This window comes from Nelusetta ayraudi, unplaced genomic scaffold (assembly GCF_046127955.1).
Source record: "Nelusetta ayraudi isolate G7.1 ecotype Tasmania unplaced genomic scaffold, CSIRO-AGI_Nayr_v1 ptg000031l, whole genome shotgun sequence".
Taxonomy (NCBI): domain Eukaryota; kingdom Metazoa; phylum Chordata; class Actinopteri; order Tetraodontiformes; family Monacanthidae; genus Nelusetta; species Nelusetta ayraudi.
The window spans coordinates 2,620,035-2,632,640 of record NW_027466081.1 but is presented as its reverse complement, the minus strand read 5'-3'; the positions used below and the strand labels follow the sequence as shown (position 1 = coordinate 2,632,640).

The 12,606-nt window shown below is 43.1% G+C and overlaps 1 protein-coding gene across 2 annotated transcripts; it reads right to left on the bottom strand.

Annotated features, from left to right (window-relative positions):
- Window positions 1-476: 476 nt before the first annotated feature.
- On the bottom strand, window positions 477-8,744 carry ndufa10 (NADH:ubiquinone oxidoreductase subunit A10). Of its 2 annotated transcripts, XM_076030851.1 has the most exons (10): window positions 8,586-8,744; window positions 7,309-7,477; window positions 6,960-7,175; window positions 6,076-6,162; window positions 5,200-5,321; window positions 4,841-4,920; window positions 3,700-3,754; window positions 3,505-3,590; window positions 3,097-3,205; window positions 477-670 (listed from the first exon to the last, which is right to left on the bottom strand). In XM_076030851.1, exons 1-10 carry the CDS (start codon window positions 8,658-8,660, stop codon window positions 602-604), a joined length of 1,068 nt encoding a protein of 355 aa, XP_075886966.1. In that variant the 5' UTR covers window positions 8,661-8,744; the 3' UTR covers window positions 477-601. The 2 variants fall into 2 exon arrangements, with proteins under 2 accessions (XP_075886966.1, XP_075886967.1); XM_076030852.1 differs by lacking the exon at window positions 3,097-3,205.
- Between the last annotated feature and the right edge of the window lie 3,862 nt (window positions 8,745-12,606).

Sequence of the window (12,606 nt, the reverse complement as noted above, 5' to 3'; positions counted from 1 at the left end):
CTTTAATGACAAGAACTGTGATGTGTCCAAAGCTTTTTGCCACAACTGTGTTTGGCATTAACCGCACAGGCAGTGATGGTTCAAGTCTTGAAAGGTCTCATATTCTACCCCTTCATGCAATCTACTTTACTAATTATCGCCACCAGTGGAGCATGATTAATCATCCAAAAAAAAGAAAAAAAGAAAGTGTTGAGTGATGCGTCATACTCCACATTTGGAAGACTGAGGCAGTTGTCACTAACCCTGGGAGAGGTATCACTGCCCTTTTAAGAAGCCACAAATATCCAATTTCCTGAGCCATGAAACTTTTGAAACAGTGATCGGCCAATGGGATTACTGTTAGAAAACACCAGAGTTACTCCTGCCAGTGGAACCAACAGAATATGGTTTCGGTTTTTAAACTTCAGCTGGCTGTCCAGAATTGTAACTGAAAAAAAAAAAAAAAATTCCTTTCATTATAATCAGAAGCAAACACGTTTCGTAGTTTCAAAATTTATTATTTTCATACATAGATATCGTTTAGGATGTACAACATGTGACAGCTGGGTTACTAGGCAGGTGATTGGGAGTCCACTGGGGTGGAACGAGCCTGCCGACTTGCTCACTTGAGCCAGATGTATTTGTCTCCGACGTCTGCGTTATAACCAGGGGCGTACTTCCTGCCAGGGAGCTACAGAGAGAGATGGGGGGGGGGGGAGATATGGTCATTAAATTAAAAAGGCAGAGAAGAGAAACCTCAACAGGAACCAGCTTATTACAAGCAGCGAAATCAAGTGGGGAAGAATTGCAAGTTTCTGTTCAAATGAGCCGTTTTTTTTTTTCTTTTCCTCCCTTTTTAAATTGAACAAAGTTGAGGGCGTGTAATCAAGATTAATGGCTCGCCTGCAGTTTAATTTAAGATTTTAAATAAGAGGTGCTTTAGAAGTGACGCAGCCATGATGTTGATTGGCCAGATATTTAATGACTACGTTTCTCCTGATGATTAATGAAATTTGCGAGCGTGGTTAGCGTCCTCAAAACCGAGCAGCTTTGGGTCCTTTCCATTATATGTATATGTATATATATATATATATATATGTATATATATATATATATATATATATGTATATGTATATATATATATATATATATATTTTTTTTTTTATTTATTTTTTTTTTGGTCATTACATCAGCCTTAAAAAAAAATGTCCTTCCCCGACTTTAGTTTAGCCGCCGCGGTCCTCGTTCCCTGAGCCGAGAGCCGGGCTCACAGCTAAATGTCAGGTCGTAGCCTCCCGTCAGCAGCGCAGGAGAGGAGGGGGAAAAAAAAAATTTAGAAAAAAAAAAGTGGAGAGGAGGAGGGTGGGGCGGGAAAAAAAGCCTCACGTCAATAAACAGAAAAGGTCAGACCCGGACGGTTCGTCCCAAAGACTGATGATACCCGAAGCCTTGTGGAATATTCCACATCTGGCATTTGCCTGACCGCAAATGTGGCTTGTTCAATATTTCAGCGGAGGGGAAACGAGCTCCGTCGGCGCGGCGGGAGCGCTGTCGTACGGAGAAAAACGGAGACGGGTAGGGCAGGCGGGCGGGCGGGCGGGCGGGGGAGGGGGGGGTCGAGATAAAACGCTTCCCGCGTTGAGGGGGTGAGACGTCGAGGCTCCTCCGCCGGGTCCTGCGCCTCCTAATAAAGTGCTAAATCTTGAAATAGTGCGAGACGCCTCTGCCAATTAAGGGATAAGCAGTTATTTTGATGCGAGGGTCCCGGGTGATTCTTGGCGGGATTAGCGACATGATGATAATTTCGCAATCTTAAAAAGACCATCGGTGTCGGCCTCCCGTGCGCGCTGCGGAAAACACTGCTGCGGTTTTTGAAGTGTGCGGCAACCCTACCCCGGACACAGCGGTGGAGCACGCGTGGCTTTCATTAGCGCAAATTCTTTATACACCTTTTATTTTTTTCGCTCTGTATCCCCCCCCCCCACCTCCTCCTCCCCCTCCTCCTCTCTCATTACTGTTGTAAAGGGTTTGAAAAGGGCAGCTTTGTGTCTTTGTCTAATTCCTCCTGGTTCCATTACTGGGGATGTAACGCATCGTTGATCTGGTGGTAACATGGCAACAAGTGCACTGATGTCATCACTGACGTCTGTTTATGTATGTATGTATGTATGTATGTATGTATGTGTGCTGTCGTAAGGAAGAACATCCCACCTGCATTTATCATCATTATCATTATTATTATCATTATTATCATCATTATTGTTATTATTATTGCTGTTATTATTATCATTATCATTATTATCATCATCATTATCATTATTATCATCATTATTGTTATTATTATTGTTGTTATTATTATCATTATTATTATCATCATTATCATTATTATCATCATTATCATCATTATTATCATTATAGTCAGTTTCAATTATAATGGGTGGAAGCATTTTACATTAGTGTTATATCTGCCTTTGATAAAAACAAACCATACATATTTGATCCACCAGAGGGAGCTCTAATATCTCTGGCTCTGATTGCCTTGCATGAAAGGCATTCAAATTTTACTTTTAATCTCCACCAAATATCCAACTCGCTAAAATGTGGAACCCGGCTTGCGTCCGTGCATCAAGGAGCATCGTCACACTGGTGAGAGTGAACAGTGGCAGAATGACTGGGGAACTTCCACCAACCCCACATACGGCACTTTAACCAGTTTATCTGACCATCTGTCAAAAACGGCCAAAACAAATGTTTCTGAAATATTTCAAGCGTCACTGAGGTTTCGCTGGCAAGTAGCAGATCGGAACAACTCGACAGTCCTTTGAGTCCCTTCCGTCTGGCTTCTCTCAGAGGTCAGTGGTGAATTGAGCATAACAATCAACCACTAGAAGTTGTTCTCATGCTCAGAAATACAAGTAAAAAATCCTCAAACTTGGCGTCTAAATCGCAAAATAACAACAATGTGCTTCGTAGTTTTTTTGGTTTTTTTTGTAAAACGGCAAATTTGAGAATTCACAAGTAATTGTAATATTTATACTCTGGCATGAAAAACATCTCTTCAGTTAACACAGCTCAACCAGTTGTGAAATACAGTATGTCCTCGTCGTCACCACCTACCGATTTGTAAGCCGTGTGTATTTCATCGTGCTCGTGGGCCCCGATGGTGATCTCGGGCAGATACCTGGGTACGTGCGTGAGGGTGACCACCTTTCGTTTGTCCTCAACACTGTACAGGAGGGAAGAGCGAAGGGGGGAAAAAGGGAGAGAGAGAGAGAGAGAGATTGAGGAGGGGGGGGGGGGGGGGGAATGTTGAGAGGAGCAACTTGAGACGGGAGGGGGAAGCAATCAGAGGAGAACCTGCGTTTCCTCGCTCTCTCGCCGCCACTCATCTCGGCTGCTTTGCATACTGTGCCGATAATAAGGCTGACAAACAAGAGGCGGGGGGGGGGGAGGAGCTCGCGGCTTCCTCCGTGCCAATTTGCATTTCAATCAAAAATATTTTGCCGGGCCAATGGAGGCACTCACAACATCCTCATGTGGTGGTAGGTGACGTCGTCCTGCTCCAGCCACGGCCCCTTGTTGAACTTCAGGTACTCCACGTCCTCGGCCACCTGTTGGGGGAAGAGAGAGAGAGGGGGGCGGGGGGGCAACAAGTGAGCCGATGGCATCAAAATTTAAAAAAATAAAAAATACATACAGTGGTTCAACGTGCGGCCTCACCCGCTCGCCGTCCTGCACCTGGGCCGCGTCGTAGGCCAGCACTTCAGACGTTTCCCTGGAAGGGAAAAATTTCAAATTAAAAATTAAAAATTGAAAAAAAACAAGGACCCTGCGTGAACTTTCACCACTCGACATCAAAGTTCGACGCGCAGCTTCCCAAAGCATGTATGCGGGTAGGTAGGATGGCAGGGCAGAGGAATCGGAGGAATAAAAAATTAAAAAGGACCGCACCATAATCTCATCAATAATAATCACAGTGTGGTAAAGTGCAGTGCAGGTCTGTCAAGGGAGAAAGAAACATCCGGTTCAGCAGTTCAACGGTGCATCTGCAGCCACCGGGCAACAAGAAAAATGCAGCTTGTTTTTAAACTTCGCAAAATTAGCTTTTCGGGCTGGAAAAGAACACATTCGCGGGCCTGATCTGGCCCCCAGGCCGCATGTTTGACACCGCTGATTTAGAAGGTGTTACAGCAAAAGGAAAGACTCGTCGCCTCCTTTGCCTTCGGTTTTAACTGCAATTTAAAAAGTGAAGCGCGTCACATTTGGAGACTTTGAAGAAGGAACAGCGACATCAAGTGGTCACATTTTAGATTGCAGCGTCTTTGACTCTCTCTCCCTCTCCCGAGCTTGTCGGTGAGCTACGTTGGCCTGCGCACACGCCAAACCTGGATGCCTCGTCCACCTTCTTCTTCGTTGGTTTATTTGTCACACATAACGAGACGAACCACCTACCAGACAGGATTGTCCACACCGGGCTTCCTTAGAAATATGCCGCTGCGAGATGGCAGCTAACTGGGAGCAAGACCCCTGATCTATGTGTATTCTTATGTATAAATAAGAACCATTTAAAGGGTAAGAAAAATTAAATGACTTTTATTGTACTGCGAATATACACTTTTACTACTGTATTTATGGGCTGTATATTAAGCTTTTACCAATAGAAAAGTCCTAAATTCAAACATATTACACAATGGACCATTAAATTATTAATTTTGTGCAGGTCCAGTGCGGCTCTGGTTCTTATGACTGACTCAAGCAACTTTTTTTTTTTTTTTTAAGCTGAAGACTGGAAAAAAAAAAAAAAAGTGAATTAATTCAGTTAAAGGCCACACAGGAGGTGCAGAAAGCTTTGATTTGTTACCTGATTTGGGGAAGGAAGGACTTCTTGTAGCTGTCCTCGATGCTTTTCAGGTAAGACAGCGGCACATTCTGGAGATAAGACTGAGAAAAGGAAGGGAGAAAAAAAACAAACCAAAAAAACACATCAATCTCATCAAGTGTTCCACTGTATCGGAACCATTATCTGAACATCCTCTGCGGAAACGGCTCCCGGGCGCCTCCGCAGGTGTTAATCTGTCTCGGGGCTTCCGACTGATGATGGAAGGTTATTACTTTCCCACCCGCCGCCGCCGCCACTCCCCCACCCGCCGCATTGTCGCAGTAAGTAAGAGCGCCGCCAGCCTGCAGGTTTTCACTGTGGGGGGGGCCCCGAGTCGCTACCTTGCCGCTCTGCTTCAGCTTCTTCTGCACCTCCTCGGCCGGCTGGTCGATGTAGATGGACAGGTGCGGCGGCAGGAACTCGCAGATGCTGATGCCCTTGATCTCTTTGTAGTGCTGCACACCTGCCAACAGCAAATGCACACGTTGCACCGATAGGTTTTCATCTGTTGACGTTTCTTTAATGGTTGTGCAATGTTGATAAACGTGGTTTTGGGACGACTGCTTGACATTTTATCGCTGAGCGTCTCCACTCGCCATGTGTCGCTTTGTATGGCTTCAGCGTCGCCCCTTCCAGTTACAGATTTGACTGTGTGGGGAACAGTGTTGGCGAGTACTAGGTAATCCACTACTGTAATTCAACTACTTTTGCAATAATGGAGTAATGTAATGGGATTACTGTGGCAAAACCGGCAATTATATCCTAATTACTTTATCAAGTGACGATTCCGTTACTTTTCTGAAATATTTTGCGAGCTGAAAATGTCTCATTAATCCACAGAATGTCTGAAATTCAGAAAAACAACCAAAAACAACGATGCCGCAGATTATTTTAACTATTTGGGCCACCGGTGCTGTACATGAGTTTGTTCTGTGAAATGTGCAGTTTGTGCTCAGAGAGCAAAACATTCATTCATGTTAAATATTATAATATATTTGGAACTGCAAAAATGTTCACTTTATAAAGTTCATTCCAAAGCACTGAGCAGCTGTCACTTTATCTTTAACTAAAGTAATTAGTAATTGATTACTTACGAAACAAAGTAGTTAAAGAAGTAATTAGATTACTTTTTTTAAGGAGTAATCAGTAATCAGGAGTTGGGATTACTTTCATGGAGTAATCCCAACAACGCTGGTGGGGAAACGCTGAGTACTCACATTCATTCCTGATGTATCCTTCTTTGGCCATGGCCTCCACAAAGACCATGTCACTGAATGGGGAACGCTCCAGAACGACTCCTTGGCCTTCAAAGACACAAGATCAGGATGTCGGTTCAAGAAAAGAAAAAAAACATCTCGTCATCACCGATGGTTTTTGGGTTTTGTTTTTTTTTTTAGAACGAACCGGACGTGAAAAATTTCACGCTCGTTATGGTCTGGAAAACATTTCGGGGGTCCCTTGGGTGAAAATGGACGGTAAAGGCACTCAGGCCGGTTGCAATTATGAGTAGGGGGGGTCGACAATTAGTCGATGTGAGAGACAAAAAACAATGACAAACTTTGTCGCCGACAAATTTAATTGTCGACTATTCGTTGGGTACATTATCGCAACTTTTTTTCCCATGGCGTTGAGGAGAAAAACGATTGTTTTGGGCAACGGAGTGAGACATCTGGCTTCCTTACGATGCTAACGGCTGCCGTGCTGGGAAGCAAGAGGAGTTCAAAACATGGCAAGAACGGCGACGGCCTTTGCAACACCGTCACGTCCGGGGAAAGAAATCAAAAGTCCGAGAGCATTTCACCCTCAACGCGACAAAAAAAAAAAAAGGTTTGCTGCAACATTTGTAAAGCAAACCTTACTTAGTCATTCAATTAATTACCCGACAAGTCGATTAATCATCTCTATAATAGTCAACAAACAAAATAGTCATTAGCTGCAGCCCTAATTATGAGAACAAGAAATTTATTACTGTGGTGAAACGATGGATAATTAAAACGCTCAACCCTTCAAGCGACACCTGCTGAACAGCAATCAGAATTCATTTGTCCTGCGCGCTACATTCACAGAGAAGCATTCCAGGCGTTGCCGCTCCGAGCGCTACCTGTGGTCAGCAGGTGCTCGATGGCGTCCGAGTACTGCAGCAGCCTCATGTTGTACATCCACAGCTGGAGCCGGTAGCTGTTGCCGTCGGAGGCCTTGGGGTCCGTGTAGAACTTCTCCAGGCTGCACATCCCGTTGAACTCGGCAGGGAGCAGCGTCCCGTCCCCCGTCGTCTTGTCCAAGTAGAATATGTCCGCCTCGGGCATGTAGAGCATCCCTGCGCGGAGGAGATTATCAGGCTGCATTTCATCCGCGCGTCAACTTGTTGTTGGTTTTTTTGTTGGTTTTTTTTGGCCTCGTCACTACACACCCGAGGGATGGTTCCGAATGCCAAAACGGAGGATAGTTACCGAGCTTATCAGCGAGCTTCTGGGCTACGGCTCCTTTCCCCGAGGCCAAGTTCCCATCCACCGTGATGATTTTGCTGTTTGGACCCAGCCGCGGCGTTGTCCTCTCTCCCAGGGCGTAGGCCCACCAGCCATACCGCAGGCTGCGCACGGAGCTGGTGTGAACTCCAGCCTCGGGGGGGGGTAAGCAAGAGAGCCAAACAGCTGACAAACACATTCTCAATTGCCCATGGACTAAATCAGCTGAAGAATACATACACGCAAAACTATGCCATTTACAGTGAGCTACTATCAATCAATGGCAATCTTCATTTCGACACCTAATCTTTGGCCAATGAATCTCCTGCTTATCAAATATCGTTAAGTTAATTGATAAGTTTTCCGATGTTGCCGGTTATCTCGCATCGTTTTCGCACCAGCTGGTCAACAAAGGTCAAACCATGTCTGGGTTCGAACGAATTTAATTTTGCAGGTGAATTTATGTTATTTATTCCCCGTTACCTCAAACTGAAGACACGTTGCATTTATTGTGGGTTTTGACCAATATTCAACTACACGGCTAACTTCAAACCTTGACCAGGTCGCGGGACAAATCACGCCTCTTTCCTGACAAAAAGGCACAATAAAATACACTTGGCGTAGATTTAAAGTCAATGTAACAAAGACACAGCGATGCTGTCGTGCACAAAAGTGATTGTAGGCCAGAATCTGATTCCCATTCACTTAATTTTGCTACATGCTACACTTGTCTTGGTCGAAGTTAATGACGTAACTGGAAAAATTACATTGTCAAAGAAAAATACCTTCACTACGTCCAGTTGTGCCTATCAACATATTATGACCGTTTAATCTAGGGAAAAGCAGCTGAAATCCGGTTCTGGCAGACAACCACATACGGGCACAACATTGCCAAAGGTTCCAAAAAAAGGTTTCAACTCTCGTTCTGTGTGTGTTTATTTGTCAATAACTGTCAATAACTGTCAAAACTGTCGGGGTTGCTAGCGTGACAAAACGGCCACAACTGCTGCCTAAAAGCCTATAACTCCGTAATCTCAGTAATCAGTAACAAAAACATGTCCATGAATCCTACCGACTGCATGTCCTTCTGTTTTACACTGATACAAATCGCCTCAGAATCATAAACAGGTTGACAAGTCGCATGTCAACCAGCTGTGATGCTAGCGGCCGAGGCGCTAGCTAGCAAAGTTAGCATGCCCTTGTAACATTGAGGCGTTCAACGGAGAGATGCGTTTCCGCTTCTACGCGTTTTCTACCCTTACCTTCTGTGCAAGGTTAACCGATCTAAAAGCATTTGCTCCCGACGGAATGATCAGTCGGATCACCCTCAGGGCCATGATGATGCGTCCTCCAGAAACCCTCCGACCTGACCCGAAATCTGGCTGACAGCTCCGCGACTAATATCTGCGTCATAGACCGGAAGGACCTTTGTGAGCGCTGTCTCATAGTTTATACGTAGATTTGGGTCTGGACGGTGCCTGAATTTATTTCCAAAGTAAATTAGGAGAAGATAGTTAATAACTTAGTATAGTTTGTTTTTGTTGGCATGATTTTTTTTTTTTGATGATGTGAAATCAATATATAAATGCACAAATAAAGAAAAACAAATAACTACATGGGCGAATTATGTCATAAATACAAAATAAGCAACAAATATATTTCAAAAATATTTACACATTTAGATTCTAATGTTTTACAAAATGTAGGGTTTTATTAGAATTTTATATATTTATAATTTACCTTTGTTTGGTTAAAATCTTTAACTTAAGGAATAGTTTATTGCATACTTTATCATTTAAATATATTCTATATTAAATATATGTAAAATGGGTGCATTAATTTATTAATCTTATTGTCCTCAATTCCTTATTGTCAGATTCATCAGGTCGTATCGAGCCTCTTTGGAAACGTTGCTGCAAGATTTTCCACTAACAGACGTCTGGAGTTAGGGTTTATTATTTTGGAGCACTCGTTCGACAGTGGAAGCGCATGTGGATGTAATTCACAGTTCTCATCAGCAGATGGCAGTGTTGATTAAAACAATAATTCAACGTTTATCCCACTTTAAGTGAGTAGGCCTTCTTTGTGTGATCCATAAACACGGTCATTATTTCATTATAACCTATTTGGCGTGATGTTCAATGTATGCTATAGAGTGAAAGGCAGAGCAGGTGCAGAGCAGGTGATGATGATGTTGATTGGACCAGAGAGATCTTGTGGGGTAGCGGGGAGGGGTAACCTTAGGAAAAAGGAAAAAAAAAAAAACTTGTGATCTTTTCACTGTTCCACAATGGTTACTTAACATAACGGAATCACATGATTAGGTTAAATGTTTTCATTCAGGCACTTTCCATCCCAGCTCTGAGCCAAGCACCCCAAGTGAATTCTCAAGAATTTCCATAACACCTCCAGCCTGTCAACATAGTAATGTGACTCACTGGCTGTTTCCTCTGTCGTCAAGGAAACCAGAAACGTAAACACAGCTGACAGTCAGCAACCAGTCCCACATCATATTTCATAAACAGTCTTTCCAGAGATCCAAATTATTTTTATCAGCAACCAAATGGTCACAGACATTTACCTCTCGCTCTCTCTCTCTATAAGAAAAAATAAAATAAAAAAAAATCCCCATCCACATGCTGTCACGGCTCCTCAGATGCTAATTTGTTCTCTCCGCAACTCAGGACCAGGTGCCTCAGTCGACTGTGCTTTTTTTTCTACACCTCTCCTCTCCTTCTGGAACTCTCTTGCTATTAAAAAAAAAAACAAACATCTGAGACTTCTCTGAGATAAATGGACACGTTTGAATCACTCCCTAAAAAACACCTAGCGAGAGCTGCCTTTAAAGGTCCCATGTTACACAAAATTGACAATTCTATCTGTATCTCTACCCCGTCAGTGAACTCCTCTGAAAAGAGAAAAGTCAACTCATCTCATCAAGAGCGTTGACGCCTCTCTCAGGTGTTTGACAACACCCCCCAGCCAGATGGAGGCTCAGCCCTGTGATACCGCCCTCTTTTTGTCCCGCTCCAAACAGGAAGCTAGACAGAGGGCTCAATATGTTGTTTTCCAGAGATCCAGAGGTGTTTTTGAGATAAATGTTTTTTTTGTTGTTTTTTTTTAAATAGCTGCTCATCACGAGAGTGGAAAGAAAACAAAATGGTTTATGCCTTTTCATATACTTTATTATTATTATTATTATTATTATTATTATTATTATTATTATTATTATTATTATTATTATTATTATTATCTCTACGCGTCTTTACACTTTATTTTAACCCCATTAACATACTGCAAAATTGGCAAAATTTCATACACTCTTACTTTTGGTCCACAACAAACTGGAACTGAGCTATTTCCATTTGTTGTTGTTGTTGTTGTTGTTGTTGTTGTTTTTGATTTATTTTTTTTTTAAGTTTTTTTTAAAAAAAAAAGAGTCAAGAACCATAAATGTTTAAATAAGTAAGAAGATGAAGAAAATGAATTACAGCCTGAAAGCACCATCGGTGCAGAAAGACATGATCTGCGGGAGTTTATCAGTTCCGTTGCGTAACACTTGACATCAAATGGATGTATTGACGCTAAATTGGAATTTCTTGCATAAATATTTTGCAAAGACATAAATATGACACTCACCCCTCTCCCAGCATTACACTTCCATTCCACTCCTCAGTAGCCCCGGGCTCAGAGGTGAGGGCCAAATATTCAGAGTGTGTAAGGGAAATCTACAGTGACGCATATGAAGGCCTCATCCAGCTAGTGGGTGGGAACCAGACCTGTGTACTTGCTGCGAGGTGACTGAGTTAGCTGGTGCACCGCTCAACGCTTCTGACGCATGAAAAAAAAATTTAAAAAAAAAGGGGAAAAGCACCAGTTGCTCATTGTAGTTTATGTTTGGAAAGCTGAGCGGACTTGGATTTGCTCTGATGGAAAATTTGGGCTCTTGAAATGAGACGGGATGTGTTTAGTTTCTGAATATTTAACCAAAACCACATTTTCCCCTGACATTGTCCAACGATCTGCATTCCATACCAGCCAGCCCAATCAACCCTGTGACCTCGAAGCAAAACAAACGTCCCCGAGCTGCCTGGAAACGCTCTCCCATCAAAACCCAATCGGGTAAATCGTGTTTTTCAGAGAATATTAGTTTTTGTTTTTAAAAGACAGGACGGAATGTGTTGTCGTCGCGATCGCACGGGTTCATCTTCGAGGAAACAGGATTTAGTCAGCACATTTCACGGAAAGAGATTTCCTTGGGTCAAGCGTAGCTGTTGATACAGAGAAGATCACAGGGTCACCCAAACACTGGGATTCGACTTCCAGCAGGATTAGGAACGTCCAGGGGGTTTTCACAGCTTGCTATAGGCCGATAACTGTACTTAGCAGCTGCAAAATTCAGACCGACCAACAAAGAATGTAAACCGGGCTAAAAATGTAACCAGGCAACAGGAAAGAAGGCAGATGAGGAAGTGATGGGGGAAAGCGGAAAGGGGGAATGCAGTAAAGGAAGTGTGCGCAGGCAGAGGCTGAAAGATGGGTTTGTTCAACACATGATGATATATAAACACACACGAACTCACTCAACGGTTCATAACCAAGACTTTCCGGTGTGCACATCCTACCACTACAGGAAACACAACTCACCGGGGTCAGAGGAATTAATCAGCGGCGCTGCACGTTGAACGCGCCTGGAAACTCCAAATCACCTGCTGGGTCAATTTGCCAAATCTTCCTTTTTTCCAAATTCTTCCAGTTTTACAGGCAGGTTTTTAACTTTCACCCTCTGGTTTTAACTGCGCCAGCAGGAGGAGTTTGTACTGCGATGTTTATCATTAAAGCAGCGAGGGAGCACGTATATGTAGGTTCTTGGGAGTAGTTAAAAAAAAAAAAAAAAAAAAAAACAGGAAAGAATGAGCGTGGTGCTTCTGCTTCTCACACATTCCCACCACCAAATGTTCTTTGTATTCTTTCATCCAGAGCTCAGTTAACTCGCTACTCGTTTCCCACTTCATAATAGAAAACAGTCAAGAAATAACATTACATTTGCAATCCTACGATAACATGGAGCAATCACAACTATATTTTTTGTGCTGCAACTAAATCCAAAGTTAGGTTAAACAGCTTTGCGCATGAACATAACGATTGTGTCATATTAAGATGTTAGACGAGAGGGTTTCGAAGTTTCAAGGTTTCAAAACTGACTGACAACCAAAGACCCACGCCTCACATCATTTCCTGTTGTAGCAAAGTGTGTGTGTGTGTGCGTGCGTGCGTGTGTTT

What these genes read in the sequence shown, in the direction of transcription:
- ndufa10 (XM_076030851.1), bottom strand. Translation starts at nt 8,660, where the DNA reads ATGGCCCTGAGGGTGATCCGACTGATCATTCCGTCGGGAGCAAATGCT. An exon ending in AGGATACATCAGGAATGAAT is followed by an intron (nt 5,322 to 6,075) that starts GTGAGTACTCAG and finishes TGCTGTTGGCAG; the next exon opens with GTGTGCAGCACTACAAAGAG. An exon ending in AGCTGAAGCAGAGCGGCAAG is followed by an intron (nt 4,921 to 5,199) that starts GTAGCGACTCGG and finishes TCCTTTTCTCAG; the next exon opens with TCTTATCTCCAGAATGTGCC.